General features: G+C 45.7%; 1 protein-coding gene across 2 annotated transcripts in view; it reads right to left on the reverse strand.

Moving 5' to 3' along the window:
* The window catches only part of ATP6V1C1 (ATPase H+ transporting V1 subunit C1), a 44397-nt gene extending 38983 nt beyond the window's left edge, over nt 1–5414 (reverse strand). The window contains exons 1-2 of one of the 2 annotated variants that reach the window (XM_084848974.1): nt 3882–5414; nt 1133–1315 (exon numbers count right to left, since the gene is read on the reverse strand). In XM_084848974.1, coding sequence (XP_084705100.1) covers nt 1133–1264 — 132 coding nt within the window. In that variant the 5' untranslated portion in view covers nt 1265–1315; nt 3882–5414. The remainder of the gene's footprint in view (nt 1–1132; nt 1316–3881) is intronic. The other variant, XM_084848976.1, reaches the window with a different exon arrangement.
* Nucleotides 5415–27087: the final 21673 nt, after the last annotated feature.

Consider the following 27087-nt stretch of genomic DNA (forward strand, 5'->3'; position numbering starts at 1 on the left):
AGTCCTATGCATTTTTAAACACAAGCAAGTTCCATTCCACACCCAGTACAATGGGCTTTACTTCCAAATAAGTGTACACAGGATGGCAGCCTAAGAATGGTTTTTCTCTTCAAAAAGATACCCACCAAAACATTGTCATGCAATGCAATTTAAAGACAATTTTATTTATAATCTATCTGCACTTCTAAAGGTTTAATATCACACATTAAGAAATCAGTCTACCATATGTAAGCCACATGGGAAGGATTGCTTTGTGTGAAAAAGGTCAGAGGTTCGATCTCTGGTACTTCCAGGCGGGACTGGGAAAGATGCCTGTCTGAAGTCCTAGAGAGCTGCTGCCAGTCAGTGTAGACAATACTGAGCTAGTGGAACAATGATCTGAACCACTATAAGGCAGTTTCCTATGTAACATGTCCCTATGCAACATAGGAGTGAAGAACTCATTTTGCTTTTACCATGCTGCAGAGACCTTGGCTTTCGTAAGATGTAAACAGAGTGCAAATGAAGTTAAAAAAGGAATAAAAGTTGAATCTCTAGCCTTTTCAGGACATTCAATTTTGTATCACATGTATGCTTTACATAAGCTTGTTATACTACATCCAGAGAACCAACTAAGATAATATCTAATACTATGGAATTTTTTGTGCTGGCAACCAAGAAACTGAGAGTTAAATGTGTTGCTCAACTCTGAACATTCCTTATGTTTTTGCTATGGCTTATGGCTAAACAATAAAATTACTACAAAATGGATTTTTTAAAAAAAAAAGTGAAGCAGCCCTTTAGGGCGCAATCCTACACATGTTTAGGAGAAAAGAGTCCTACAACTTGTAGCATTTCCTGGACAGAGTTGTAGGACTTTTTTCTGTCTAAACATGCATAGGATTGTGCCCATAGTAGATAGTTCTAGTTCCTGCTGTGGAAAACAGGAGCTTGCACTCCACAAGTTCACAAGTTAGAGAAGGGACTTCTAATTATTCCCTTTAATATTCATAGCACTGGTCTGATAGTCTTTAGCAAAATAAGTGTGGCATGTCTGAAACATTACTCCCACCCCCCTAAATTTAAGGTACAAAACAAAGTTTGAACAACAAAGCCAAACATTTTTGAATGGAATAAAAGCTCTTATATATACCTTTAAATCCGGAATATTAAATTTAGCATTCATGGAGAGGTTGTTATTTTTTATAGTTGCAGCACACAACTTCTCCCATGTCTGCTGACACGTCTTCTCCCCAGGAGCAGAAATCAGCCAGAACTCTGTCATTTTTGTCACTTTGCTGTGATGCTGATGATTTTGGAAGATAGAGGTGAAACACTGCAGGGGGGGGGGGTGAAGAAAAGAGCAAGACTCATTCAGAATACATAACTAACATTGTTTAATGTGGCTTTATATGACAATAAAGAACTATGCAATTCCTGGCATTTGCTAGCAACTCTTTCGGCAGAGTTGTAAAGACCACAAAAAAACATAACTACCAGCAAGCACTTGAACCAGAGGCACCAGATTTTGTTTTTCTGTATGCTTTTATTCAGCCAGGGAGTGACTTTTCTTTGCCTCCATACCAATCAGAAGAACATGCAGAGCTGAAGACATATTTACACTACAGAATTAAACTAGTTTATCATTTCACTTTCCTAAGGGGGCATTCCTATGGCCACTAGACACTGTCTAGAAGGCCATAGGATTTTTCAGTTTCTGGGAACCAAGCTTGGAGTCAGGGCTCCAACCTAAGTTCCCAGAAACCACACTCCTCTCCCCCTTGTAATTGGCGTGGTTCTCGCTGTGCCAGCTATGTCTCTGTGCTCAGAAATGGAACGTGGAGATGGGGAAAAGGGAGTGGTCCCAGGGGTGGGGAGGGGAGAATCACAGAATCATAGAATAGTAGGGTTGGAAGGAGCCTACAAGGCCATCGAGTCCAACCCCCAGGAGGAAGGAGGAGACTGAGGAGGGAGGAGACTGAGGAAGATGATTTATGCACCTTCCCTTCCCCCTCCCCAAAGCCACTCCTAAACTGATGGAATCACCCATCTAGGCAAAAATGCAGGGCGGCCAGCACACAGAGGAGAAAATCCCCTCCGTGCTCCAGCTGCCCTGCACAGGATAGCGGCAGCCTCCAATTTCCGAGGCTGGCGACTATCCAGATAGGATTGCGCCCTAAGGAACTGTAATTCTGTAATAGGGGGTAGGGCAGGGATCTCTGTTACAGAACACTTCAACTCCAAAAACCAGGATTATTTTGCAAGATGAAGGCATAATAATGTTTAAACTGGTGCAAATGAATACATTTGTAGTGTGAACACAACCCATGTTGATTCCCCTGTTGTCTTAATTACTGGAGTTATGAGCAACCCGAATAAGTTTGCAGGAGGGTTTGAGGGCTTGCACTGGATCTTCCTACAAGCCTTGGACTCATGTAGAGCTGCTGCTAACCCCTTTCCATTCATTTATCTGGCACAGTGTAGGGGAAAGAGCAAATTCTGCAGTACAGTTCAGACGTCATGTTCCAATTCACCAAACAATGCTTTCAAAGTCTAGTTAGAACTAGTCATAGTTTGCCTGATTTGGATGTCACTTTAAACTATGCTTAAAGGAAAGCAGGAAATAGAGAAGGAAATCAGATGGAGCATATGAGCCTGCAGCAATCTTCCAAACTGTGGTATAACCAAGCCATTCTGTCTTTGTTGTACCTATGAATGCTGTGACAGCTCATTGCTCAACTTCAGGTAGCTAAAAAGGCCACCTTGACATGCTTGGGAGTTCCCAGATAGAAGTAATTTTGTTTAGAGAACAGCATGCAATCCATGCAGCATACACATGAAAGGAAGCTGTGTCCAATCAATGTGTCCTGGAGTGCAGTACATGCAGCAAAAAACCCATAAACATGATCAGACATGAATACTTACATGCACATTTCTTCCTAAACTAACCCCAGTCCTTACTGAAGTTGTGCAACATGTGAAGCAGTCCTTACAGCAGGGGTGGGGGAAAACTTTCAATTTCTAAGAAGCTCTTGGGGTCTGCATTCCAGCGGTGGGTGGGGCTGAAGGCAAAAGGGGTGGGGCCGAAATCCCCCCAAATCCCAGCACACTGTAAGTTAAAGCTCTTACTGCCAGTAATGAAGGCTCAGGAGAGGCCTTTCAACCTTTCAAAACAGAGAAAGCCCTGCACAACAGCTGGGAAGCACCAAATGGTCAGTGGTTCAGGGAAAAGGGTGGGGACAGGGAAGGGGGTGTTGCCATCTGGGGAACTTCAAAAGGCCAGATTGGGACTCTAGGGGGGTGAGATTTGGCCCCAGGGTCTGATGCTCCCCACTCCTGCCTTACAGTGACAGGCATTAAGAAACTCCTAACACTAGATGAGAGACTTTTTTCTTCATAGCGAAACTGAGTCCACCATTGGGACACTGGGTCATCTAGTCATCTGCTCACAGCCTTCCCCAACCTAGCTGCCCTCCAGATGTTTTGGACGACGACTCCCAGCACTCCAGGCCCTGGGCAATGCTAGCTGGGGCAGATGGGAGCTGAAGTACGACACCACTGGAGGAAAGACTGGAGAAGGCTGATCCCTCCTGGTGCCCTCCATTGGCGGAGGTGCCGGGAGCTGCAGTCCAACACCTCTGGAGGGCACCAGGCTGGGGAAGGCTGCACTACCATACGAATGTCAACAGCAGGGCCGTGTCCAGGCAGCGGCCAGGCGCCAGCCAAGCAGCCTCTGCCCTCCCCGCCGGCCGCGGGCGGGTGTTGCCCTTCCGCTTCCTTACTCCAGAGGTGGCCGAAGGCTGAGGCGCGGTCTCTGTCTGAGCGACAGAAAGCCCCCTGCCGCCGCCGAGCGAGCGAGATGCCGCCCCGCTGAAGCCGGCCCTGCCCATCGACCGACCTACCTCCGGACGCGCAGCTGGCGGCGGAGGATGGACGCGGCCCTCGCCAGGGGTCGGGAGGACGGAATCCCGGCGGCGGAGGAGGAGGGAGGCGAAGAAGCAGAAGGGGAGGGAGACCGGCAGGCACTGCGGGGCAGCGCGCGCACGTGACAGGAGTCACGCGGGGGCGGAGTCGGGCCGGCTCGCTCGCTCGGCGGCGGCTGGTGCGGGGGAAGGGCGGCGGCTGCTCCTCCCCTGCCCCGGCGATGGGTGGGAGAGGAGGCGTGGAAGCCGGGACGCTTCCCCCAGCCGAGCTCGAGAGCGCGGCGGGCGTGAATCGGACCTTGCTGGTTGCATTCAGGAGACCATAAGTAGAGCGCTGGCGGGCCGGACCAAGGCCCCGTCTCCTCCAGCATGAGCGCCTCACGATTCGGACGCGGCTGAAACGGGGGATTTAGCAGCCGCGGCTTCTCCCGGCCCCGCCTTCCGCGGCTCTGCCCCCCGTACCTCTCTGTCGCGAAGAGCAGGGCTGTAGGTGCGCCATTCAGAAGTGACAGAAAGGGTGGACGGAAGAACCACAGAGCGAACAAGCGGCGGGAGCCACAGGTTCGTTTCCTCCAGCTGTAGTACGAGACTCCAAAGTCTGCGTTCAGTTGTGAGGTGGAAGCAAGCTTTTGTTGGCCTTTTCCTGTCTCAGAAGCGGGGACTGCATTCATTACATTCACTTAGCATCTTGGGGAACCTGAGTAAAAGCAAAGGATCCTGGCTAAAGAAAGCCAAGAACCTAAGAGCCATCTTGGATCACTGGAAGGGTTCGGCTCATTCAGCATTGTGTTCACACAGTGGCCAACCAGCTGCCCACAGGTGAGGAAACCCACAAGCAGGACATGAGCACAACAGAACCTTCCTGCCCAAGTTTCCCAGCAACTGGCACACATAAGCATACTGCCTCTGATACTAGGGGTAGCATTTAGCCATCAGGACTAGCAGCCATGGATAGCCATCTCCATGAATTTGTCCAGTCCCCTTTTAAAGCCATGCAAATTGGTGGCCATCACATTGATATCCCACTTTTTCCTCCAGGGAGCCCAAGGTGACATACATGATACTCCTCTTCCTCTCCATTTTATCTTCACAACAACCCTGTGAGGTAGGTTAGGTCAAGAGTCAGTGACTGGCCTAAAGTCATCCAGTGAGCTTCACGGTAGAGTGGGGACTTGAAGATTGGTCTCCCCAGTCCAACACTAACCCCTACACCACACCGGCTCTCTGATGCATCTGATGAAGTGAACAGTGTCCACCAAAGCTTATCCCAGGATATACTGGTTAATCTTTAAGGTGCCACAAGGCTCTTTGTAATTTTTGCTGCAAAAGCCCCCTTTGAAAATAATAATGAGTTCTTAGTGGAATTTCTCTGAAATAGTACCCACCTTCTGTAACACCCCCCCCCCCAATGTAGTTTGGGAGGCAGAAAATGTGTGTTTTAAGCGCTTCCTGACAATGTACTTGTTTATGAAAGCTTTCTCTGTAACAGATTATCATAAAGCTGATGCATTTTATTTTATTTTCATTGTTTTTTTATTTTTCTTGTCATTGTCATTGTTTATTAACAGTGTATTTTAACAGTGATTTTTAAAAAATTGTATGTAAATCACTTATGGAGCAATCCTATGTGGATTGACCGTTGCCTCTGACCCTGGAGGCGACCGCCTATCCAGGGCAGAGCGGGAGGAGTGGTGAGGAGCGGATCTCCTCCTCGCTCCTCCTGCCCTGCTTTCGCGGCTAGATAGCCGATTTCGGCTGTCTAGCCGTGGGACCTCAGAGCGCAGGAAGATGCAGCCAGATGACACATAGGATGTGCCTTACCAGCACTTCCAACCTCTCCGCCCTGCCCCGCCCCTGGGAACGCCCATTTTCACCACTCCACACTGCTCTTACGAGAGTGGAGCACGGGGCCAATCCACGCTGCCTATGAGGTGGCGTGGGAGGGGGTGGGGGTCAGTTCCTGGGAACCAACTTATCCTATGGCTGTCTAGCCTCTGACTATTATATTAAGTGGCATATAAGTATTAATAATAAATAAAACTCAGCTGTTTTAGGTCAGAGTGAGGGACAAGCAGGTAGCATTAGTGCCATGCTGCCATAGAATTAAAGTCCCTATCTTGCCTTTTTTTTTTTTTGGAAGACCTGTTGAGTCACTCTTGTTGATTCAGACTAGTTGTTTTTGGTGCAAGGGGCATAGTCACAGCTCTTGAACTTCCTGTCCAGATGGTTTTGAGAGACAGACAGTTCTTGGGCAACCTGCACAGGCAGCTTTTGACCCTTCTGAGTGAAGGGTACGGTACAGACAGTTATTGGGCTGAAAGCTACCTGAACAGGGTTCCCTTTTCACTAGGGGGTACAGACAGCTCTCGGGCACTTTGTGCAGGTAGCTTTTGGCTTCTGTCAGTGAGGGGCATAGTCATACTTTTCACTTAATTTTTTAAGACTACAGTTTGTAGTTTACACAAGATCGAGTTCATATTGCATGTAATTGATCACTGGAATATTTGGACATTTTCTGTGTCCCATCTGGATTTTCTAACATGGACAGGCTTTTAATGAAGCATGGTTCCCTGGAAGTACACTATAGATCTGCAACACCGACCAAGGCCATACTTGATTTGTTGGAAAATGATTCCAAAATTCCTGGAGGTCCTAGTTAGCACACATCCTGCACAAGCACATCTCCCCAACTATCCAAAATCAGTCTACTATGTAAACTGCTTTGAGAGCTTTTAGTTGAAAAGCTGTATATAAATATTCCAAATTAATTAAATATAGGGAGACAGAGTATCCTTCCACTCACCCCAGAAGTCATATTTTTTTACATCTGTTGATTTGGATAAAGACTGAAATATCCCTCATCCTAGCCATCGTCTTCCTCCTCCACTAGCTATCCCCTCACTTTCCCCTTATGCTGGGTTTGTGCATATCTAACCATACAGCAATCTCAGTAGCAGTCTCAGTTCTTGGAATATATGTGTGGGGAGCTGAAATTCCCAATGCTAATGATTTTGTGATACCTCAGGGTCCTTCCTTCCCTCACATTTAGCATTTTCCCCTGACTCAAACAGCAGCCCACCAGCTCTGAGAGAAGCATGTATGTACAGCAAATCTGTGAAGATCAGAACTGGAATTTTTCAAATTGAAATGAAAAGAAATGTGACAAGGAGAGCTGGTAAAAATATACTTTAAAATTCAGAAGCACTGAAAAAGAGTAGCGTTTATGGCAGTCCTTCATTTTTCTCTTTTGTTCCTTCTTGAATCCCTGCCTATGAAAGTTCCATTATTTATTCTTCTATGTGACATGGATTTAAGCAACCCTTTCAAAATAGATTTCCCAAAACATGCAATACTTCACAAAGCACCTATAGGCCTGATACTTCATCATCACAGAGCCTCAGTAAACTCAATGTCATCTCCCCACCATCTGTGCACATCATTTTGATGAATCTCAAGCCATGTAAATTGTGATGTTGCCATAATGTTCCCCCCACACACACACACAAATTAACAAAGTATTGTCATTTGCAATGAAAGTCTCATTTTGTTTTTGTTAAGGATGCTAACCTAAAGTATAACATGAAGCCAAACATCAGATTTCAGCAACCTTGCTGCTTTCCTATAACAAATGGACTAGAAAGTATGGAAATCCAACATCCCAGCTATTGATTCTCATAAATAAGCATATGATATTGTGGAATTTTTTAATGTTACTACTGTCATATGACTGGATCAATTGTGAAGCCTGAAGTGTCACACATTGCTTTTAATTTATTTTCTTTTAAGACTATTTATGCTTCACCAGAACAACTAACATGCTGCACAACTTTTCCACAACAGCTTACATCAATAACTCAGTACTAAAATTCTGCGCTGATGTCAATTAATAAAATGCTTGAACTGCATTATACTAGAAGTTGACTGAACTGAGAATGTGCACCCAAGTCAAAATCCCATTTTTCTGACTGTATTCCTTAAGTAATGAAAGCAAGAATATTCAGAAGTGTGACTCACTTCTAGCCAAAACAGCACACAAATTATGACTATTTTCATAAGTGAGAGAAGCTTTTTAGTGTTCAGTCTCAGATTTACCAGATTAACTTTCAGGGTAACATCAGCTATGTTATCTTTAATGTTCATTGTTTTCCCTTTGTCAGATGCAGATCTTTCATGGAAATTAGAAGCTCTCAAGGTAAAGGGCACCTGAAACCCCCAACTCTCCATGGATTCTATCCCAATAATTAGACTGTAAGCCAAATTTTCTGTTAACACAACACTTTTATTGTTAGCCACCACTAGTTACATTAGGGATGTACATCTAATAAGGCTCAATCCTTCAGATAAGACTGTCCCTCAAGGTAAGGAGAGCATCCCTTAAGTTGAGAAGAACCCCAGGTAGCAGCTGAGCAAGGGAAATCTTCGGCCGAACCCATTGGCTCTTGGCTCTGAGTTTGCTGGGCTTAACAGGGGATCCTAAGTTGGTTCCTCTCCAACTTGACCCCATTTTCCCCTTTCAGTCTTGGATATGGGTAAGCATATGCAGGGTACAGTCCCCTGTAGAGTACTTTGTTAGCCCCTTTCTCCTTGTAAAGCTGGTGTCGGCGCTCCTGTCTGGCTTTTCCTTCAAGGCATGCTCTTTTCTTGGTCTCTGCTGCTGCTGATGCATTTTTCTTCTCTCTCACCTCCCTCTGTTTTTGCTTTTTGAGCTTCCCTCCACCTGCCTCTTTGCTCCCTCTCACACAGGGCTGGCATCAAGGGGAGATATGGCTGGGCATCTGCCAAGGGCCCACATCCCAGCAAGCCCACTGAAAAGAGCTGCCAGGGCTTGCTCCTCCTCTTCATCACTGCTTGTTCTCACTCTGGCCCAGAAAACAGTGGTGGCGAAAAGGAGAAGTAGTAGATGCCACTTCCCGTTTGCTCCCTGGCTTTCTGCCTGCCAAGCAAGCAAGTGGTAGCAATGCTGAGAAAGAGGATGAGACGCAATAGTAGCTGCTGACAATGCTGGTGAGAGAGGAGACTTACTGAGGGAGGGGGCCCATTGAAGGTGTGTTGCTCAAGGGCCCTCAAAGACCTGGAGCCAGCACTGCTCTCTCGCTGCTTGCCAACTGCAGCCTCTGACTTCCTCTTCTCCAGCTAGTTTGGCCACCCTCCTCTCAGTCGCTCCTTCCCTCGCCTTCCTATGCTCTTCCTCTTCCCCATACCACAGTCTTTCTTCTCTCCTTCTGGGCTTAATGGTGAAGCAAGCACAGAAAAGAAAGACCCTATTACTGCCACCCACTGGCTAAAACGTTGCCACCTCTCCGTTACAGTTGGTCATAAATTCTGGTAACTCATAAAAACCTCCACAGAATCACTAGCACTGAACTCTAAAGATTCCTGTCTTGAAAGCCCTTGCAGATAAAAGCACAACAACCAACATTCCACTTGTGGAGGGGAAATTCCATCTCATCCTTTTATCTCAGACAATGCCATAAAACATGATCAATCAGATATTTTGTAACTGAAGTAGGCTTTTTCCTACTGCATATTGGTGTGATTATTATCATTTACCTTATTGTAAAAAAATTAAATAAAAACACACACATGATCAACCATCTCCTTCACTACACATACTTCATAAAGGCCAGAATCGGCCAGAATCTACCCTCCCAGTATTCTTTCTCCTCCGCCCCTCCCCCCCCCCCCCCCGCTAGTTTAAGCTCTATTGAACACAGGCTGGCTTACTTCTGACTAAACATGGATAGGATTGTGCTGTAAATTTGTGTAATGTCTTCTGTGCTACATATTAAGACCGTTACAAATTGCAGACTGTGGGGCTTTTGTATCAAGCCCAATTTATTCTACCCCCCCCTCAATTTTTTGTTTTTGTTTGTTTACCCAGTCTGAAGAGGAGTTCTGGGGAATCTGGAAGCTTGCTAAAAACTTTGTGATGTTGTTGTTGTTGCTATTACTATTATATTTATTTATACCCCGTCTTTTTCCCAGTACTGGGACACAAGGCTGTTTACAAAAATTAAAACATATACAATGAAAACATTTGAAAATATACAAAAGTTAAAATATAAATTACACAATACAATTAAAATTATATTGAAACATTAAAACAGCATTTTAGCAGATTACCCTCAGGTTCCAACTATGTCCCAAAGGCCTGCTGGACAAGAATGTTTTAGCCTGCCTCCGGAAACACATCAAAGAGGGAGCCATTCTACCCTCCCTGGGAAGGGGGCAGCCACTGAGAAAGCCTTCTCCTGGGTTCCCACCAAACGAGCCAGTGAGAGTGGTGGGACTGAGAGAAGGGCCTCCCCAGAAGATCTCAGGACACGGGCAGGATTATAAGGGAGGATACGGTCTTTCAGATAACCTTGACCAGAGCTGTTTAGGGCTTTATAGGTCATAGCCAGCACTTTGAATTGTGCCCAGAAACAGACTGGAAGGCAGTGAAGCTGTTTTAACAAGGGAGTTGTATCTCCCTATAACCAGCCCCAGTCAACAGTCTGGCAGCAGCTCTTTGGACCAACTACAGTTTCCGAGCACTCTTCATAGGCAGCCCCAGGTAGAGCACATTGCAGTAATCCAAATGGGATGTAACTAAGGCATGTGTCTCCGTGGCCAGATCAGACATCTCCAGGAACGGGCGCAGTTGGCGCTCTAGTTTTAACTGTGCAAAAGCAGTCCCGGCCACCACTGAAACCTGAGCATCCAGGCTTAGGGCTGAATCCAGGCATACCCCCAAACTGCGAACCTGAGTCTTCAGGGGGAGTGTAACCCCATCCAACACAGGCTGAATCCCTATTCCCTGATCTGCCTTTTGACTTACCAAGAGCACCTCTGCCTTGTCTGGATTAAGTTTCAATTTGTTCTCCCTCATCCAGTCCATTACTGATGCCAAATACTGGTTAAGGACAGAAACAGCTTCCTTGGAATCTGGTGGAAAGGAGTAGTAGAACTGGGCGTCATCAGCATATTGGTGGCACCGAACTCCAAAACTCCGGACAACCTCTCCCAGCGGTTTCATGTAGATATTAAATAGCATGGGGGACAGAACAGAACCCTGAGGGACCCCACAAGCTAACAGCCACGGAGTCGAACAGACATCCCCCAACACCACCTTCTGAGTTCGCCCCCCTAGGAAGGAATGCAGCCACAGTAAAACAGTACCCCCAAGTCCCATCCCAGGGAGGCGTCCCAGAAGAATACCATGGTCGATGGTATCAAATGCCGCTGAGAGGTCCAGCAGAACTAACAGGGACACACTCCCCCTGTCCAGTTCTCGGAGTAGGTAATCCACCAAGGCGACCAAAGCGGTCTCCGTCCCATACCCAGGCCTGAAACCAGATTGAAATGGATCAAGATAATCCATTTCATCCAGGAACCCCTGGAGCTGGGAGGCCACCATACGCTCTAATACCTTGCCCCAAAATGGTACGTTAGAGACTGGACGATAGTTATCTAGTATGGTGGGATTCAGGGAAGGCTTCTTCAACAGAGGTCTCACAACTGCCTCTTTTAAGCATAATGGAACAATAAAAAGGTAAAGGTGTCCCCAACCAGTCGTGTCTGACTCTAGGGTGTGGTGCTCATCTCCATTTCTAAGCCGAAGAGCCAGCGCTGTCCGAAGACGCTTCCGTGGTCATGTGGCCGGCATGACTGAACACCGAGGTGCACGGAATGTTGTTACCTTTCCCGCCGAAGCAGTACCTATTTATCTACTTGCAATTTCTTGCTTTCGAACTGCTAGGTTGGCAGGAGCTGGGACTGAAGCCGGGAGCTCACTCCGTCATGCAGCACTCGGGTCTCGAACTGCTGTCCTGCTGACCTTCCGGTACAATACCTTTTTCCAAAGAGGCATTAACCACTCCCGTTGTCCACTCAGCCAGTCCTCCTCTGGCCCCTTTAATAAGCCAGGAGGGGCAAGGCATACATGTGGTGGCTCTCACCACTCCAAGGATCCTGTCCACATCCTCAGGCTGCACAAATTGAAAAGAATCCATCAACACTGAACAAGCAGGAGCCAAAGTGACAGCCACAGGATCAGCATCAACTACAGCATCCAAGTCAGAACGGATCTGAGCAATTTTATCAGCAAAGTGCTGAGCAAATTGTTCACAGTGGGCTGTCGAGTGGTCAGAACTTTGATCACATGGGCCAGGATGTAGAAGACCCCTAACTATATTATTTATTTACAACATTTTTACCCCACTCTTCAGCCAAAAAACAGCTGCAAGAGTGGCTTGCAAAGATTAATAATAAGACCATCTCTGTCCCAGGCTTACAATCTAAAAGACACAACACAAAAGAAAAAGGGATTGGGAGGTGGGGGAGGGGGCAAAAATCAGGCACCAGTGTTTAGTTTAAAAGTTCTTATTGGTGTTCTTTCTATGCAGAGTAGACTGTCTCTAATCATGCCCGGAGTGCTTTCACTTCCCCACAGCTCAATTGTGTGTGCACACGAACTCGTATAGAATTAAGGGATAGGTAGGGGTCACTGAAAGAACACTGCCCCCTCCCCCTCTAAGGAGCAGCTACAGCTGTCCCTAGCTCCACAGAGCCAGAAAAGTGGGTGGGTTGTGAAGAGGGATGGTACAAAAAGAAAAGAAAAATACCGAACTGTAGCTGTTGCTTTCTCATCATCAGTTTTTGAATGCAGATCAAGAAAAGTCCTTTACATTGTAATTCTGTGCCCGTCTACTCAAGAGGTATGTCCCATTGAATTCAATGGGACTTACTCCCCGGTAAGTGGATATAAAATTGCAGCCTTAATAGCCAGTGCTTTGCATATTACATTGCCAGGGCGATACTCAGGCTCTCTTCACACCTGAGTTTTTTTTTTAGCAGGATCGTTCTTCTTTAATCCTTGGTTTTCACACGAGCTTTAGATGACGCTGCTGCTCTCCTGCTGTTATCTCACAACTTTCCTTCCCTCTCCCTGTGTTATCTGAGAACGAGGAAAACCTGGCATTTTCTGTGCTTGCATCCCCCCCGTGTAATTCCCCTTTAGCACTTTGTGTGTTAGGGGGTGTTGCTGGGTGGTGCTGAATAACATTGTCACGACAACAAATTGGTGGGAAGGCGGGGCAGGTCACTGACCAGAATTCCAGTGACCATTTCTGCCTGTCTCCCTTTCCGCTATGGGCTCCGAGATCCCTTTGAACACAGCAATGCCTACTTCTGAGTAAACTCATTGGCTGTAAGGCTTTCCTTTCCTGGGAGTAAGTGCCATTGAAATCTGTATGGCTTGCTTCTGAGTAGGCATGCAAAGGAGTGCATTGTAAGTCTACTTAGAGTAGCAGCAACTTCAATGCATTTACTTTGAACCTCCCCCTCCCATCGACTCCACTGTCTGCTTCTTCCTTTTGCTCATCGGATTGATGGGCTTTTTTCTTCCCAGGGTGAATGGGGGAGTCCCCCTTCTTAGCCACGCAGGAGAAAGGCTTGACAGTTAGGATTTCAGTGGGTATTAAAAGTGCCTTTTCTCCTGCCCTGAATAAATTCATCATGCAGAGCTTGGAATGGTCATTTTAAATAGTTTCCTTTTGGGGTGTGGAGTTGTCTTAGATAAGGCAGTAATGCTGAGCTGGTTTTCCATAATACTCCCTCCCACCTAGCCAGCCACTATCTCTTCCCCTAGCCCACCTTGCAGGGTTGTTGGGAAGCCAGAATAAGGGGGAAGAGCAACAACAGTGCCGGGCGGAGGGGGGAGCAAGCCAGGTCTGATGAAGAAGGTGTCCCCTGTGAATCGGTCACCATGTGGGGTGAGGGCCGCTAGGGATGGCTTGGTGCATTGACTGTATACAAGTCCATTTGTGGATTTCTTTCTTCTGTAATTAGGAGCCTGGAAATCGGTATACCCTTCAAATTCAGTAGTGCAAGCAATATACTGCGTGGAATTCATTCACACATTGACATATTTAGCAGAGAAGGACTAGCAGTGCCAGCAACCTCGGGGTAAGCCACCAAGAAGACTCTCTCTCAATGCCAGGTGTGAATATAGCGTCAGAGAGAGAACAACTACGGGCAATATTCTTCACAAACAAAAGGAAAGAATTATGTAACAATAGCCATAACAAGGGACTTGCCAATAAAGGTCCAAGGTCCGTTTCTAAGGGAGCAATTCCACTGGGATAGGCAGCTGCCTCCAAACTTGGGCAATATTCTTCACAAACAGGGCAGGAGAAGCACGGAGGGGATCGTCCCCTCCGCGCTTCAGGCACCCTGCATTTGCGGCTAGACAGCCGATTTCAGCTGTCTAGCTGTGGGAAGGCAGAGCGGGAGAAGCAGCCACCGGACGACACATAGGTTGCATCGTACCTGCATTTCCACCTTCCCTACCCGGAACGCCCCCTGGAACACCCTGTTTTTGCTGCTCCATGTTCCTCTTCTGAGTGCGGAGCGCAGGGCTGTTCCGAGATGCCTGCTAGGAAGGTTGGTTCTCAGGGAACTGATCTTGGAGCGTGGGCTCTGAGGTTGGTTCCTGGAAACTGATGTACCCTATGGCCATCTAGCCACTGACTAGCAGCCATAGTATTGCTCCCTAAATTGTGGTAATTAACTGTAAGAAGACATAATTATAAACACCAAGATCAAAGGGCAGAAAGCAGGCATTATCTAATACTCAAACTAAAGTCAAATGTAATAAAATGGGGGGAGGGGACTCTACCATTAGGCAGACTGAGGCAGCTGCTTCAAGAAGCTGATTCTGTGACCTAGGTTGCATGTAATGACAACTCAGAGTATGAGTTGAGTATGGGTGGTTGTGGAATCTTGGTTTGTTGTTATGTGCAAACCCTGCACTATGGTTTAACTATGGGTTATGAAGCACAAACAACCCAGGAAGAGAGCCCATGGTTTGGTTTTGGGTGGTGGACTCTTTTTTTTGTGGTTAACAATCCATAGTTAAACCATAGTGCGGGATTCACATGTAACGACAACCAGTGTTTCAACAACAACCCATGATAATCCTTACTCTGGGTTGTTGTTATGTGTGAACCAGGCCAGAGTGTTGTGGAATGGCAGCAGATCGTTAGTTATTTCATCCACTATCATTGTTATTGCACTGCCAGGGAAGGGCAGAGGCACTTGCCTAATCTTCTGCCAAAATCCGGGCCCGATTCAAAGTGCTGGTGTTAACATTCAAAGCCCTTAACGGCTTGGGGCCAGGTTACCTGAAGGATCGCCTCCTCCCATATGTGCCTGCCCGGACCTTAAGATCATCATCAGCGGCCCTTCTCCGTGAGCCCCTGCCAAAGGAAGTGAGGCGGGTGGCTACTAGGAGGAGGGCTTTTTCTGTTGTGGCACCCCGGCTCTGGAATGAGCTCCCTAGTGAGGTTCGCCTGGCGCCTACATTGTACTCCTTTCGGCGCCAGGTGAAGACCTTTTTATTTTCCCAGGCATTTTAGCTTTCTAAATTTTTATTTTTGCTGTTTTAAATCTGTATTTTAAACTCCTGCACTGCTGCTAGGTTTTATTGTGGTTGTATTGTTATATTGTGGTTTTAATGTTGTATATATTTTAAATTGTTTTATTGTGTGTTGTTTGGTTTTAGTTTTTGTGAACCGCCCAGAGAGCTTCGGCTATTGGGCGGTATAGAAATGAAATAAATAAAAATAAATAAATAAATAAATAAACAATTAAAAAAAAAATAACTTGGCTGGCCTTGGGTTAGGGCGGCCACTTATGCCATGTCAAAAAAGAGCACAAAAGGGAATACACATGTGTATATAAAACTTGCATATGCTAATTTATATGCATATATGCAAATTTAGAAAGTATTATTGTAATTTAAACAAATAAATCTCAGTATAGTGGGGAAGACTGTGACCAGGCGACCTGTGTGCCTGCTCCGTCTGCTGTCCAGGTGCTCACTCTTGATGGGCCACTTCAAGGGCCCTGCTCTTCCTTCTTGGGTGTTTTACCTTTAAACCTGTATAGGGCAGCCTTTCAAACAGAGGACACCTTCAGAGGGCTGTCCTCTGAAGTAGGGCATATGGTCATCTTACCTTGGTCATGATACACCTTGACCTGAAGATGGGGGAACAGGAAATTTCCTACTCTTCCTCAGGCAGCTAATTGCCCTGGTAGTGGAAAAGGTAACATGCTCCCCAAATACATAGTGGCAGCACAGAAAAAGATAAGTAAATTTAACTCTGCAATAAATTAGACTATTCCAAGGATACTAGGTGTGATCAGCATACCCAAATCCCAATGTGGGTTGTGGATGAATTATCATTTCATTCAGAGCACCTATCACCTACTAAACACTTCATCTGCAAGTGCTTTACAGCCCAGTCCTATTACTCAGAAATAGTCCCGCTGAGTTCAGCAAGTCCTACAATTTGTTACTTATGTATTGTTAATTATGCGCACGACACTTTATAAAACCAAGTAAAATGCGGTAGTTTGTTACAGCAGCTGTATAAATGCAATGCAGCACATTTAGTTGTTTACAACCTAATTTGGCAGGAGAACAATTATATTGCAGGTCAATCAATCTTTATGGTTCATAAGAATTCTGGAAACTCTTGCAGGAATATTTTGAGTTCTCCTGTATGCACGTATTGTGCCACTGAAATTTCTGAGAGGACTGCTCTCTTTTTCATCATTGCTACAACTTGCTTCCTTGATAGGCAGAGAGTCAGTGAGCAAGCACTGTTCCATCTGGTTGTGTTTCCTGGGATCAGTTTCAGTTGTTGCAGCCTCATGATGTGGACAAGATGCTTGAATCAGGCCAGCCCACCACATGTAAGCTTGACCCTTGCCCATCTTGGCTAATACTGTCTAGCAGGGGTGGATTTGCTGCGTGGGTCCAGGGAGCGGTAAATGCTTCATTCTGTCAGGGGGTGGTTCCCGCTGCCTTGAAAGAGGCTGTAATGCACCCTCTCCTGAAAAGGCCCTCCCTGGACCCAGAGGTGTGTGAAAACTATGGCCCCATTGCCAATATCCCCTTTTTGGGCAAGGTGCTTGAGCGTGTGGTGGCTGGGCAGCTTCAGGTGTTCTTGGAGGACACTGATTATCTGGACCCATTTCAGTCTGGTTCAGGCCAGGGTACGGCACTGGAACGGCCTTGGTTGCTCTGACTGACAGCCTACTCCAGGTGAAAGATAGGGGGAGTGCTACCCTGTTGATCTTCCTGGATCTCTCAGCGGCTTTTGACAACATTGATCATGGTGTCTTACTGGACTGGCTCTGCGGGATGGGAGTTGGGGGCCCTGTGCTACAGTGGTTCTGCTCCTACCTGCAGGGCTGATTCCAAGGAGTGGTATTGGGGGATTCCTGTTCTACCTCATGGCTTTTAAGCTGTGGGGTGCCACAGAGTTCTATTCTATCCCCCATGCTGTTCAACATCTATATGAAGCCGTTGGGCGAGGTCATTAGGAGTTTTGGGGTGGGGTGTCACCAGTATGCTGATGATACTCAGCTCTATTTCTCCTTGTCGGCTGAGGCGGTGAAGGTACTGGACCAGTGCCTGGACGCTATAATGGACTGGATGAGGGCCAATAAACTGAAGCTAAATCTTGACAAGATGGAAGCTCTGTGGATTGGTGGTTCCTGAGTCCGGGAATTGGGTAAGCGACCTGTCCTGGATAGGGTTGCATGCCCCCTGAAGGAGCAGGTGTGTAGCTTGGGACTGCTCCCAGATCCATCCCTGTCACTGGAGCCCCAGGAGGACGCCGTGGCCCGGAGTCCTTTGGCCCAGCTTTGGCTGATCCACCAGCTACGGCCTTTCCTGGACAGGGATAACCTAGCCACAGTAGTACATGCACTGGTAACTTCCCAATTAGACTACTGCAATGCACTTTACGTGGGGCTGCCCTTGAAGATGACTCGGAAGTTGCAGCTAGTGCAAAATGCAGCAGCTAGACTGCTGACCGGAACACACCATAAAATCCAAATAACACTGGTTTTAAAGGAATTGCACTGGCTGCCAAAACACTTCCGGTCAGAATTCAAGGTTTTGGTGATGACATTTAAAGCCCTAAGTGGCTTGGGGCCTTGATATTTGAGGGAACACCTCTCCCTTTATATGCCTTCCTGAGAATTGAGATCTGTTGGAGGGGCCCTCCTCTGTGTCCCACCGGTATGAGACATACACTATGGTGGGACGTGGGAGAAGGCCTTCTGTGCTGTGGCACCCCGGTTGTGGAATGCCCTCCCCTTGGAGGCCCGATTGGCACAGACATTGGTCTCGTTTTGGCGCCAAGTAAAAACATGGATTTTTACCAAAGCCTTTGAGGGCTAGATTGCATTTCCTAGCACATTGTTTTAACTGTTTTAGATTTTAACTGCTTTTAGCTTGTTTAATAGTTTAATATGTTTTTAGGTGTTTAAATTATTTATTGTTTTATACTGTTTACATTGATTTTATCTGTACGCTGCCCTGAGATCTTAATGATATAGGGCAGGATAGAAATGTTTTAAAGAAATAAAATAAAATAAATAAGCAGGCAGTGGTATCTACTGCTTCTCCAACTCACCACCACCATTGTCTGGGCCAGAGTGAGAGGTGGGTGAACAAGCAGGTTGTAGTGGTGAACAGGAGGAGCAAGTCTACAGGGCTGTTGTGAATGGGCCTCTGCTGAAGTGTGACTGTTCAGCAGGTGCCTGACCATGTCTGCCCTTGATCCTGGCCCTGCTCATCCCCCATAATCTGGGAATCACTAGAATAGGGCACAGTACCATGAGGGAATTCTGAATGTAGGTGTAGTAATATCCAAGTCTAAGAATATCCTTGTTTGATTGGTACTGCAATGTCTTAGAATCATAGTAGGGTTGGAAGGGGCCTACAAGACTATCAAGTCCAACCCCTTGCTCAATGCAGGAATCCATGTCAAAGCATCCCATACAGATGGCTGTCTAGCTTCATCTTGAATGCCTCCAAGTGTGGGAGAGCCCACCACCTCCCTAGGTAATTGGCTCCATTGTCGTACTGCTCTAACAGTCAGGAAGTTTCTCCTGATGTTCAGCCAGAATCTGGCTTCCTGTCCCTTGAGCCCATATTCTGTGTCCTGCACTCTGGGATGATCGAGAAGAGATCCTGGCCTTCCTCTCTGTGACAGCCTTTCAAGTACTTGAAGAGCACTATCATATCTCCCCTCAGTCTTCTCTTCTCATGGCTAAACATGCACAGTTCTTTCAGTCTCTCTTCATAGGGCTTTGCTTCCAGTCCCCTGATCATCTTTGTTGCCCTCCTCTGAACCCTCTCCAGTTTGTCTGCATCCTTCTTAAAGTGTGGTGCCCAGAACTGGATACAGTACTCTAGATGAGGCCTAACCAGTGCTGAGTAGAGGAGAACAAGTACTTTCCGGGATTTGGAAGCTATGCTTCTATCAATGCAGCCCCAAATAGCATTTGCCTTTTTTGCAGCCACATCACATTGTTGGCTCACATTCAGCTTGTGATCAACAACAATTCCAAGATCCTTCTCACTTGTAGTGTTGTTGAGCCATGTATCCGACATCTTGTAACTGTTCATTTGGTTTCTTTTTCCTAAATGCAGAACTTGGCATTTATCCCCATTAAATGTCATTCTGTTGTTTTCTGCCCAGCGCTCCAGTCTATCAAGATCACTTTGAATTTTGTTTCTGTCTTCCAAGGTATTAGCTATCCTGCCCAATTTTGTGTCATCTGCAAATATGATCAGCATCCCCTGCACCTCCTCATCCAAGTCATTAATAAAAATGTTGAAGAGCACTGAGCCCAGGACTGAGCTGTGCGGTAATGACACTTAATGACACTCAGGGCAGAATCAAATGGGGTGCTTACGCCCCTGCAGATTCTCTTGCACCCCACCAATTTCACTGCGCAAGCAGCCTCTCTGCTTGTGCAGTGTTGATTTAGTGCTTCCGGGGCAACCCAAAACGAGCGGAGATGCTCATTGCTGGAAGAAGGCAGGTCAGTGGAGCTCACATAAGGGAGCTCCACCGACCTGCTTGCTTCCAGAAACGAGCATTTCTGCTTGTTTCAGGGCTTCCTCTAGGAAGTGGTAATCTCTCTTGCATAAGCGGTGGGTCACACTTGTGCCATGGAATCAGCAGGGCCCACCACTTGTGGAAGGGAATCTGTGAGAGCGTAAGCACCCCGTTGGATTCTGCCCTCAGTGACTAATCTTCTTTGAAATACTTACATGCATATTTTTCAGAGCTGTAATATCTTGTGGTTTGTCCACTTGTACATCAAATGTTACATATTAATGCCAATTACCACTTGGTTTATTTTTAGACCTTTGCTAGCAATTCAAAGAAATTGTCATGAGTGAATAAAAGTCTACATACTGTCTACTCAACTACATTTATACTCAAAAGGTCATTCCCATGATAGTTACCATGGGACCTATTTTCAGGATGATGACGACGATGATGCAGATGAAAGCTCCTTAATTGTAGAATTTAGATTTGGAAGATACCAAAGACCATCTATTTATTTACCTTACATTTTTATCCCACTCTCCCTCAAAAGTGCACAGGTGGCCCCCATCAATTTTAACCTCACAACAATCCTAGGAGGTACCTTAGGTTAAGAGTAACTGGCCCAAGGTCACCCAAGGTCATAGCTATGTGAAGTTTTTAACCCAAGTCTCCCCAGTTCTAGCCTAACACTCTGCAACAAGGCAGGACTCTCCAAACACAAGATCTCACAGATTCATCTGAAACTATGACCGCACTGTGCCACAGATAACAAGTGCTCTGCAGGAAATCTCTTACTGAGCAAGTAGTTTGAGATACCTCCTGCAGGCACACCATGCTTGATGCTGCTGAGGAAAGCACTGGCCAATCCGATGGAATGGAAAATTCTTCTTGGCCCCCAAATATGGCAATCTGCCAGACACTTAAGCATAAATGAAACCTGGTATTAACCAAGCAAAATGTTGGTTGGTTACCCCCTATATCTAATCCCCGGATGTAGCAGTTTTTAAGGAATTTGACAAATACAAAGCTTATATATAAGGAAAAACAAACAAAGCTAGCCATGTTGACCGTAAGAAAAATGCCAAAATCCATATTAGTGTAATATATTTATTATGCCAACCAAAAGATCACCAAAAATATGCAAGCTTTTGAGATCTCCTCTTATTCAGGCAAGATATTACAAAAAGCAAGTTTGGTGGTAGGGGTGGGGTGTGTGGAAGGGGATGTTTGGAATGGGGGGAAAAGCTGACTTGATGTGGGAGGAGGGGTCTGCAGACATTCAAATTAGGCTCTGCAGGTGATGTAATGATTACAAGGTTGGACCTGGAGCTGCCCCTCAGGTCACTAGGAATGAGAAAGGGAAAAATATTGGATTCCCCGTTTTGGAAACATGTCTGAGTAACAGCTGAATGTTATATTTATTAGGCAGTCTTAATACAGGTAGTACACTAATATGGATTTTGGAATGTATGTCATTTCTGACTCCAGAGCAAATGTCATTTCCTGACTCCAATGGGTCACGACTGAGGCATAACAAATAACCCGCATCATCATCTTAATCTAAAAATCCTAAACACTGACTGACCATGTGCAATCAAAGGGAGATTAGACCCATTGCAACTGACTTCAGAAGTTTTAAACAGTAATTGGTGACTATGGATACTTCTATGGAACAAAATGTGCCTAATCTACTTCAGAAGGTTTCTGTGCATTCTGTATAAGTTCTCTTCCTACAGATAGGTTTGCCACCCTTTTTCCCCCTGACTCTGCTCTTCTGCCTTTAATGGCAGCCTGATGCATAGAAATTTAGCAGCTGAAGCTTTCCTAGGTATATAGAGGAAGGGCGGGATCTCTTCTTAATTTCTGTGTGTAACTTCTGTTAAAGGCATAGGGGAAGAATATAAACTGTTGTGTAGACACTGATAGCTGCTTGTTGTTGTTCAGTCGTTAAGTCGTGTCCGACTCTTCATGACCCCATGGACCATAGCATGCCAGGCCTTCCTTTCCTGCGCTCTCTCCCGGAGCGTGCTCAAGTTCATATTCATTGCTTCGGTGATGATATCTAGCCATCTCATCCTCTGCCGTCCCCTTCTCCTTTTGCCTTCAATCTTTCCCAGCATCAGGGTCTTTTCCAGGGAGTTCTCTCTTCGCATTAGCTGGCCAAAATATTTGAGCTTCAGCTTCAGTGTCTGTCCTTCCAATGAGCAGTCAGGGTTGATTTCCTTTAAGATGGACTGATTTGACCTCCTTGCAGTCCAGGGGATTTGTAAGAGTCTTCTCCAGCACCACAGTTTGAAAGCATCAGTTCTTCGGTGCTCAGCCTTCCTTATAGTCCAGCTCTCACAGCCATATGTTGCTACTGGGAAAACCATAGCTTTGATTATATGGACCTTTGTCGGCAAGGTGATGTCTCTGCTTCTTACTATGCTGTCTAGGTTTGCCGTAGCTTTCCTCCAAAGGAGCAAGCGTCTTTTAATTTCATGGCTACAGTCACCGTCTGCGGTGATCTTGGAGGCCAAGAAAATAAAATCTGTCACTGCTTCCATTTCTTCCCCTTCTCTATGCAAGGAAGTGATGGGGCCAGATGCCATGATCTTAGTTTTTTTAATGTTGAGTTTCAAACCAGCTTTTACACTCTCCACTTTCACCCTCAACAAGAGGCTCTTTAGATCCTCGTCGCTTTCTGCCATTAGGGTGGTATCGTCTGCATATCTGAGGTTGTTGATCTTAATTCTGACCTGTGATTCATCCAACCCGGCGTTTCTCATGATATACTCTGCATATAAATTAAATAAGCAGGGCGACAATATACAGCCTTGTCGTACTCCTTTCCCAATTTTGAACCAATCAGTTGTTCCATGTCCGGTTCTTACTGTTGCTTCTTGACCCTCGTACAGGTTTCTCAGGAGACAGGTAAGGTGGTCTGGTACTCCCATCACTTGAAGAATTTGCCAGAGTTTGTTGTGATCCACACAGTGAAAGGCTTTAGCATAGTCAATGAAGCAGAAATAGACATTTTTCTGGAATTCTCTTGCTTTCTCCATGATCCAGCAAATGTTGGCGATTTGATCTCTAGTTCCTCTGCCTCTTTGAAACCCAGCTTGTACTTCCGGTAGTTCTTGGTTCACATACTGCTGAAGCCTAGCTTGTAGGATTTTGAGCATAACCTTGCTGGCATGTGAAATGAGCGCAATTGTACGGTAGTTTAAACACTCTTTGGCATTGCCCTTCTTTGGAATTGGAATGTAAACTGACCTTTTCCAGTTTTGTGGCCACTGTTGAGTGTTCCAAATGTGTTGGCATATTGAGTGCAGCACTTTAACAGCATCATCTTTTAGGATCTTAAATAGCTCAGCTGGAATACTGTCATCTCTGCTAGCTTTGTTGTTAGTAATGCTTCCTAAGGCCCACTTGACTTCACTCTCGAGGATGTCCGGCTCAAGTTCAGTGACCGCACGATCATGGCTATCAGGGACATTAAGATCTTTCCTGTATAGTTCTTCTATGTATTCTTGCCACCTCTTCTTAATCTCATCTGCTTCTGTTAGGTCCCTGCCTTCTTTCTCCCTCATCATGCCCATCTTTGCACAAAACGTTCCCTTGATATCTCCGATTTTCTTGAAGAGATCTCTAGTCTTTCCCATTCTATTGTTTTCTTCGATTTCTTTGCATTGTTCATTTAAGAAGGCCTTCTTGTCTCTCCTTGCTGTTCTCTGGAACTCTGCATTCAGTTGGGTATATCTTCCCCTTTCTCCCTTGCTTTTCACTTCCCTTCTTTCCTCAGCTACTTGTAAAGCCTCATCGGACAGCCACTTGGCTTTCTTGCATTTCTTTTTCTTTGGGATGGATTTCGTTGCTGCCTCCTGAACAATGTTACGGACCTCCATCCATAGTTCCTCAGGCACTCTGTCTATCAGGTCTAATCCCTGAAATCTATTCCTCACCTCCACTGCATATTCATAAGGGATATGATTTATGTCATATCTGAATGGTTTAGTGGTTTTCCCTACGTTCTTCAATTTAAGCTGAAATTTTGCAATAAGAAGCTCATGATCTGAGCCACAGTCAGCTCCAGGTCTTCTTTTTACTGTCTGTATAGAGCTTCTCCATCTTTGGCTGCAAAGGACATAATCAATCCGATTTCGATATTGACCATCTGGTAATGTCCATGTGTAGAGTCGCCTCTTGTGCTGTTGGAAAAGAGTGTTTGCTATGATCAGTGTGTTCTCTTGGCAAAACTCTATTAGCCTTTGTCCTGCTTCATTTTGTACACCAAGGCCATGCTTGCCTGTTATCCCTGTGATTTCTTGACTTCCTACTTTAGCATTCCAATCCCCTATGATGAAGAGGACATCTTTTTTTGGTGTTAGTTCTAGAAGGTGTTGTAGGTCTTCATAGAACTGATCAACCTCAGCTTCTTCGGCATCAGTGGTTGGGGCGTAGACTTGAATTACTGTGATGTTGAATGGTTTGCCTTGGATTCGTACTGAGATCATTCTATCGTTTTTGAGATTGTACCCCAGTACTGCTTTTCCCACCCTTTTATTGACTATGAGTGCTACTCCATTTCTTCTAAGGGATTCTTGCCCACAGTAGTAGATATAATGGTCACCTGAATTAAATTCACCCATGCTTGTCCATTTTAGTTTGCTGATTCCCAAGATGTCGATGTTCAATCTTGCCATCTCATGTTTGACCACATCCTGCTTACCTTGATTCATTGATCTTACATTCCAGGTTCCTAAACAATATTGTTCTTTACAGCATCGGATTTTCTTTTCACCACCAGACACATCCACAGCTGAGTGTCCTTTTGGCTTTGGCCCAGCCGCTTCACTCTTTCTGGCACTACTTGGAAATATCCTCTGCTCTTCCCCAGTAGTATATTGGACACCTTCTGACCTGAGGGGCTCATCTTCCGGCGTCATATCTTTTAGCCTTGTGATACGTTCCATGGGGTTTTCTTGGCAAGAATACTGGAGTGGGTTGCCATTTCCTTCTCCCGTGGACCACATTTTGTCAGAACTCTCCGCTATGACCTGTCCGTCTTGGGTGGCCCTGCATGGCATAGCTTATGGCTTCACTGAGTTACGCAAGCCCCTTCACCACAACAAGGCAATGATCCATGAAGGGGATTGATAACTTACATACAGACAAAGTGATTCTGTACGTGTAATGGAATGTTTGATGGAAAAACAAAAATTACAGAAAGCACAAGCAGCATTATTAGATCTGTAAGTCAATTTTTCTTAGTTATATTCTGGTATTTACCAGCTTCTTATTCACTTACTTTCCGGGCTCCTTACTGGTTTACAGTGCAACCTTATACATGTCTCCTCAGAAGTAAGCCCCATTGAGTTCAATAACCCCATTGAGTTCAATAACCCCAGGGAAGTGTGTATAGGTTTGTAGCCTCATTCACACCTCATTTGACTAATAGGAAGGAAGCTGATCTGCCATGTTGTAGACACTTTATTGATATTTATCTTATTAAAAGCTACACATAATACACTTAAGGCACAATCCTATGCATGTTTATACAGAGAAAAGTCTACAACTCCCAGCATTCCCTAGCCCGCATGACTGGCTGGGGAACGCTGGGAGTTGTAAGACTTTTTTCTGTCTAAACATGCATAAGATTGCACCTTAGAAGTGATGTTTACTTCTCCCATTGAAGTCAATGGAACTGAAACATGCTTAACGTTTGGTGCATGGTGGTAGCCATTATGTACAACCAGGTCCCATCTGCAGCTCTGGAAAGCAAGCATCAACATCAATAAGCATGGCTGACTGGGGAATGCTGGAAGCTGTAGGACGTTTTTCTGTCTAAATATGCATAGGATTGCACCCTGAAAGGCTGTATATTTTGCACTGTGTATATACTTAGAAAAGGGAAAATTGCAGTTACAAATGGTGGCTTATACTTAATTTTCAAAATAGCTAGCTAGCTTTAAAAATGTCATACCTTCTGCAAGCAGCTATACAGACAAGATGCTGCAGTCTCTTACTTTCTAGAACTCTAGTTGTTAGAATAGAAAGTTGATTTGTCTTGGGAATTCTGGTGATGTCATAAGGTTTGGTAGAATGGTGGCTGGTAAGTCTATGATGACTTCATAGTAACCTGTGCTTGTGTGTGTGTGTTTTAAATAAGGGCTGTTTTTTTCACAATAATATTTCTAGATATCATGATATATTATGCAGGAAATAATCCGATCACATCTAACCAACATATGTAACAAACTTACCTATGTATCTCAGATACACTAATACCATTTCCCTTATCTGCCAATAAATGCAGCAGATGCCACATGGTGGAGAGCATCTGGCAATGCATAAAATCATAGGAAGCAAAGAATACTTGATTCCATGACAAGTAAAGGATGTTTACTGGATCAGGACTAGGGAGTTAAGCAGCAGAATCCAGTCTGGGGAAGCCAGGACAAACACAAGATTGGGAAGGAATTCAGGGTATGCAGCAGGTGCAAGGGAAAAGATCATGGTGTATACAGGCAGAAGCAAAGATTCAAAATGGTAAGTTGATGGGGCCACAGCCTCAGGCCTCAGAGCAGGGGTGGGGAACCTCTTTCAGCCTGAGGGCTGAATTCCAGTTAGGAGAAGCTCTTGGTGGCTGCATTCCAGTGGTGAGCAGGGCCTAAGGCAAAGAGGGTGAGGCCAAGAATTCTAAAAATACAGAGACACACACAGCATATTGCAGTTTAGGGTGAAATCCTAGACAGAAAAAAGTCCTGCAAACTCCCAGCATTCCTCAGCCGTGGTTGGCTGGGGAAGGCTTGGAGTTGTAGAACTTTTTTCTGCCTAAACATGGATAGGATTGCCCCTTAAAGCTCTCATCTCTGTCTTGGAGGCACCCAGAACGTTCCTTCTAGGTTCTGGGCCTCTAGAACGACACTCACCTGCCTCTTCAGTTGGGCATATGTGTCTCCTGGTGTTTAGGGCAGAATGAGCCGCACCAGCCTGGTGGGTTCATCTCACATGCCGTCTGAGGGTTCGTCCCATGTGTAGGCCAAAATCCAATTAAGCAGCTAGACTATTTGCCTCTTAAGGCTAGCCCTGCCCTCTGCTCAGCCTCCTTTAGGACCAGCGCAGCACCATCCCTCCCACCCTGGGTGACAGTTTGGGATTAGCCAGCTGCCTTCAGGGGCTGAGTAGGAACTTTTTGGGTGTCCCCAGTTGTGCATTGGTGAACCTTTGGATCCACTGGATCTCATGGTAGCGAGATTAATTTGGCTTGATTTGGTCACAGCAGGCAAGTAGCATGG

This window comes from Heloderma suspectum, chromosome 4 (assembly GCF_057233095.1).
Source record: "Heloderma suspectum isolate Gila_16-S chromosome 4, 16-S_ref, whole genome shotgun sequence".
Taxonomy (NCBI): Eukaryota; Metazoa; Chordata; class Lepidosauria; order Squamata; family Helodermatidae; genus Heloderma; species Heloderma suspectum.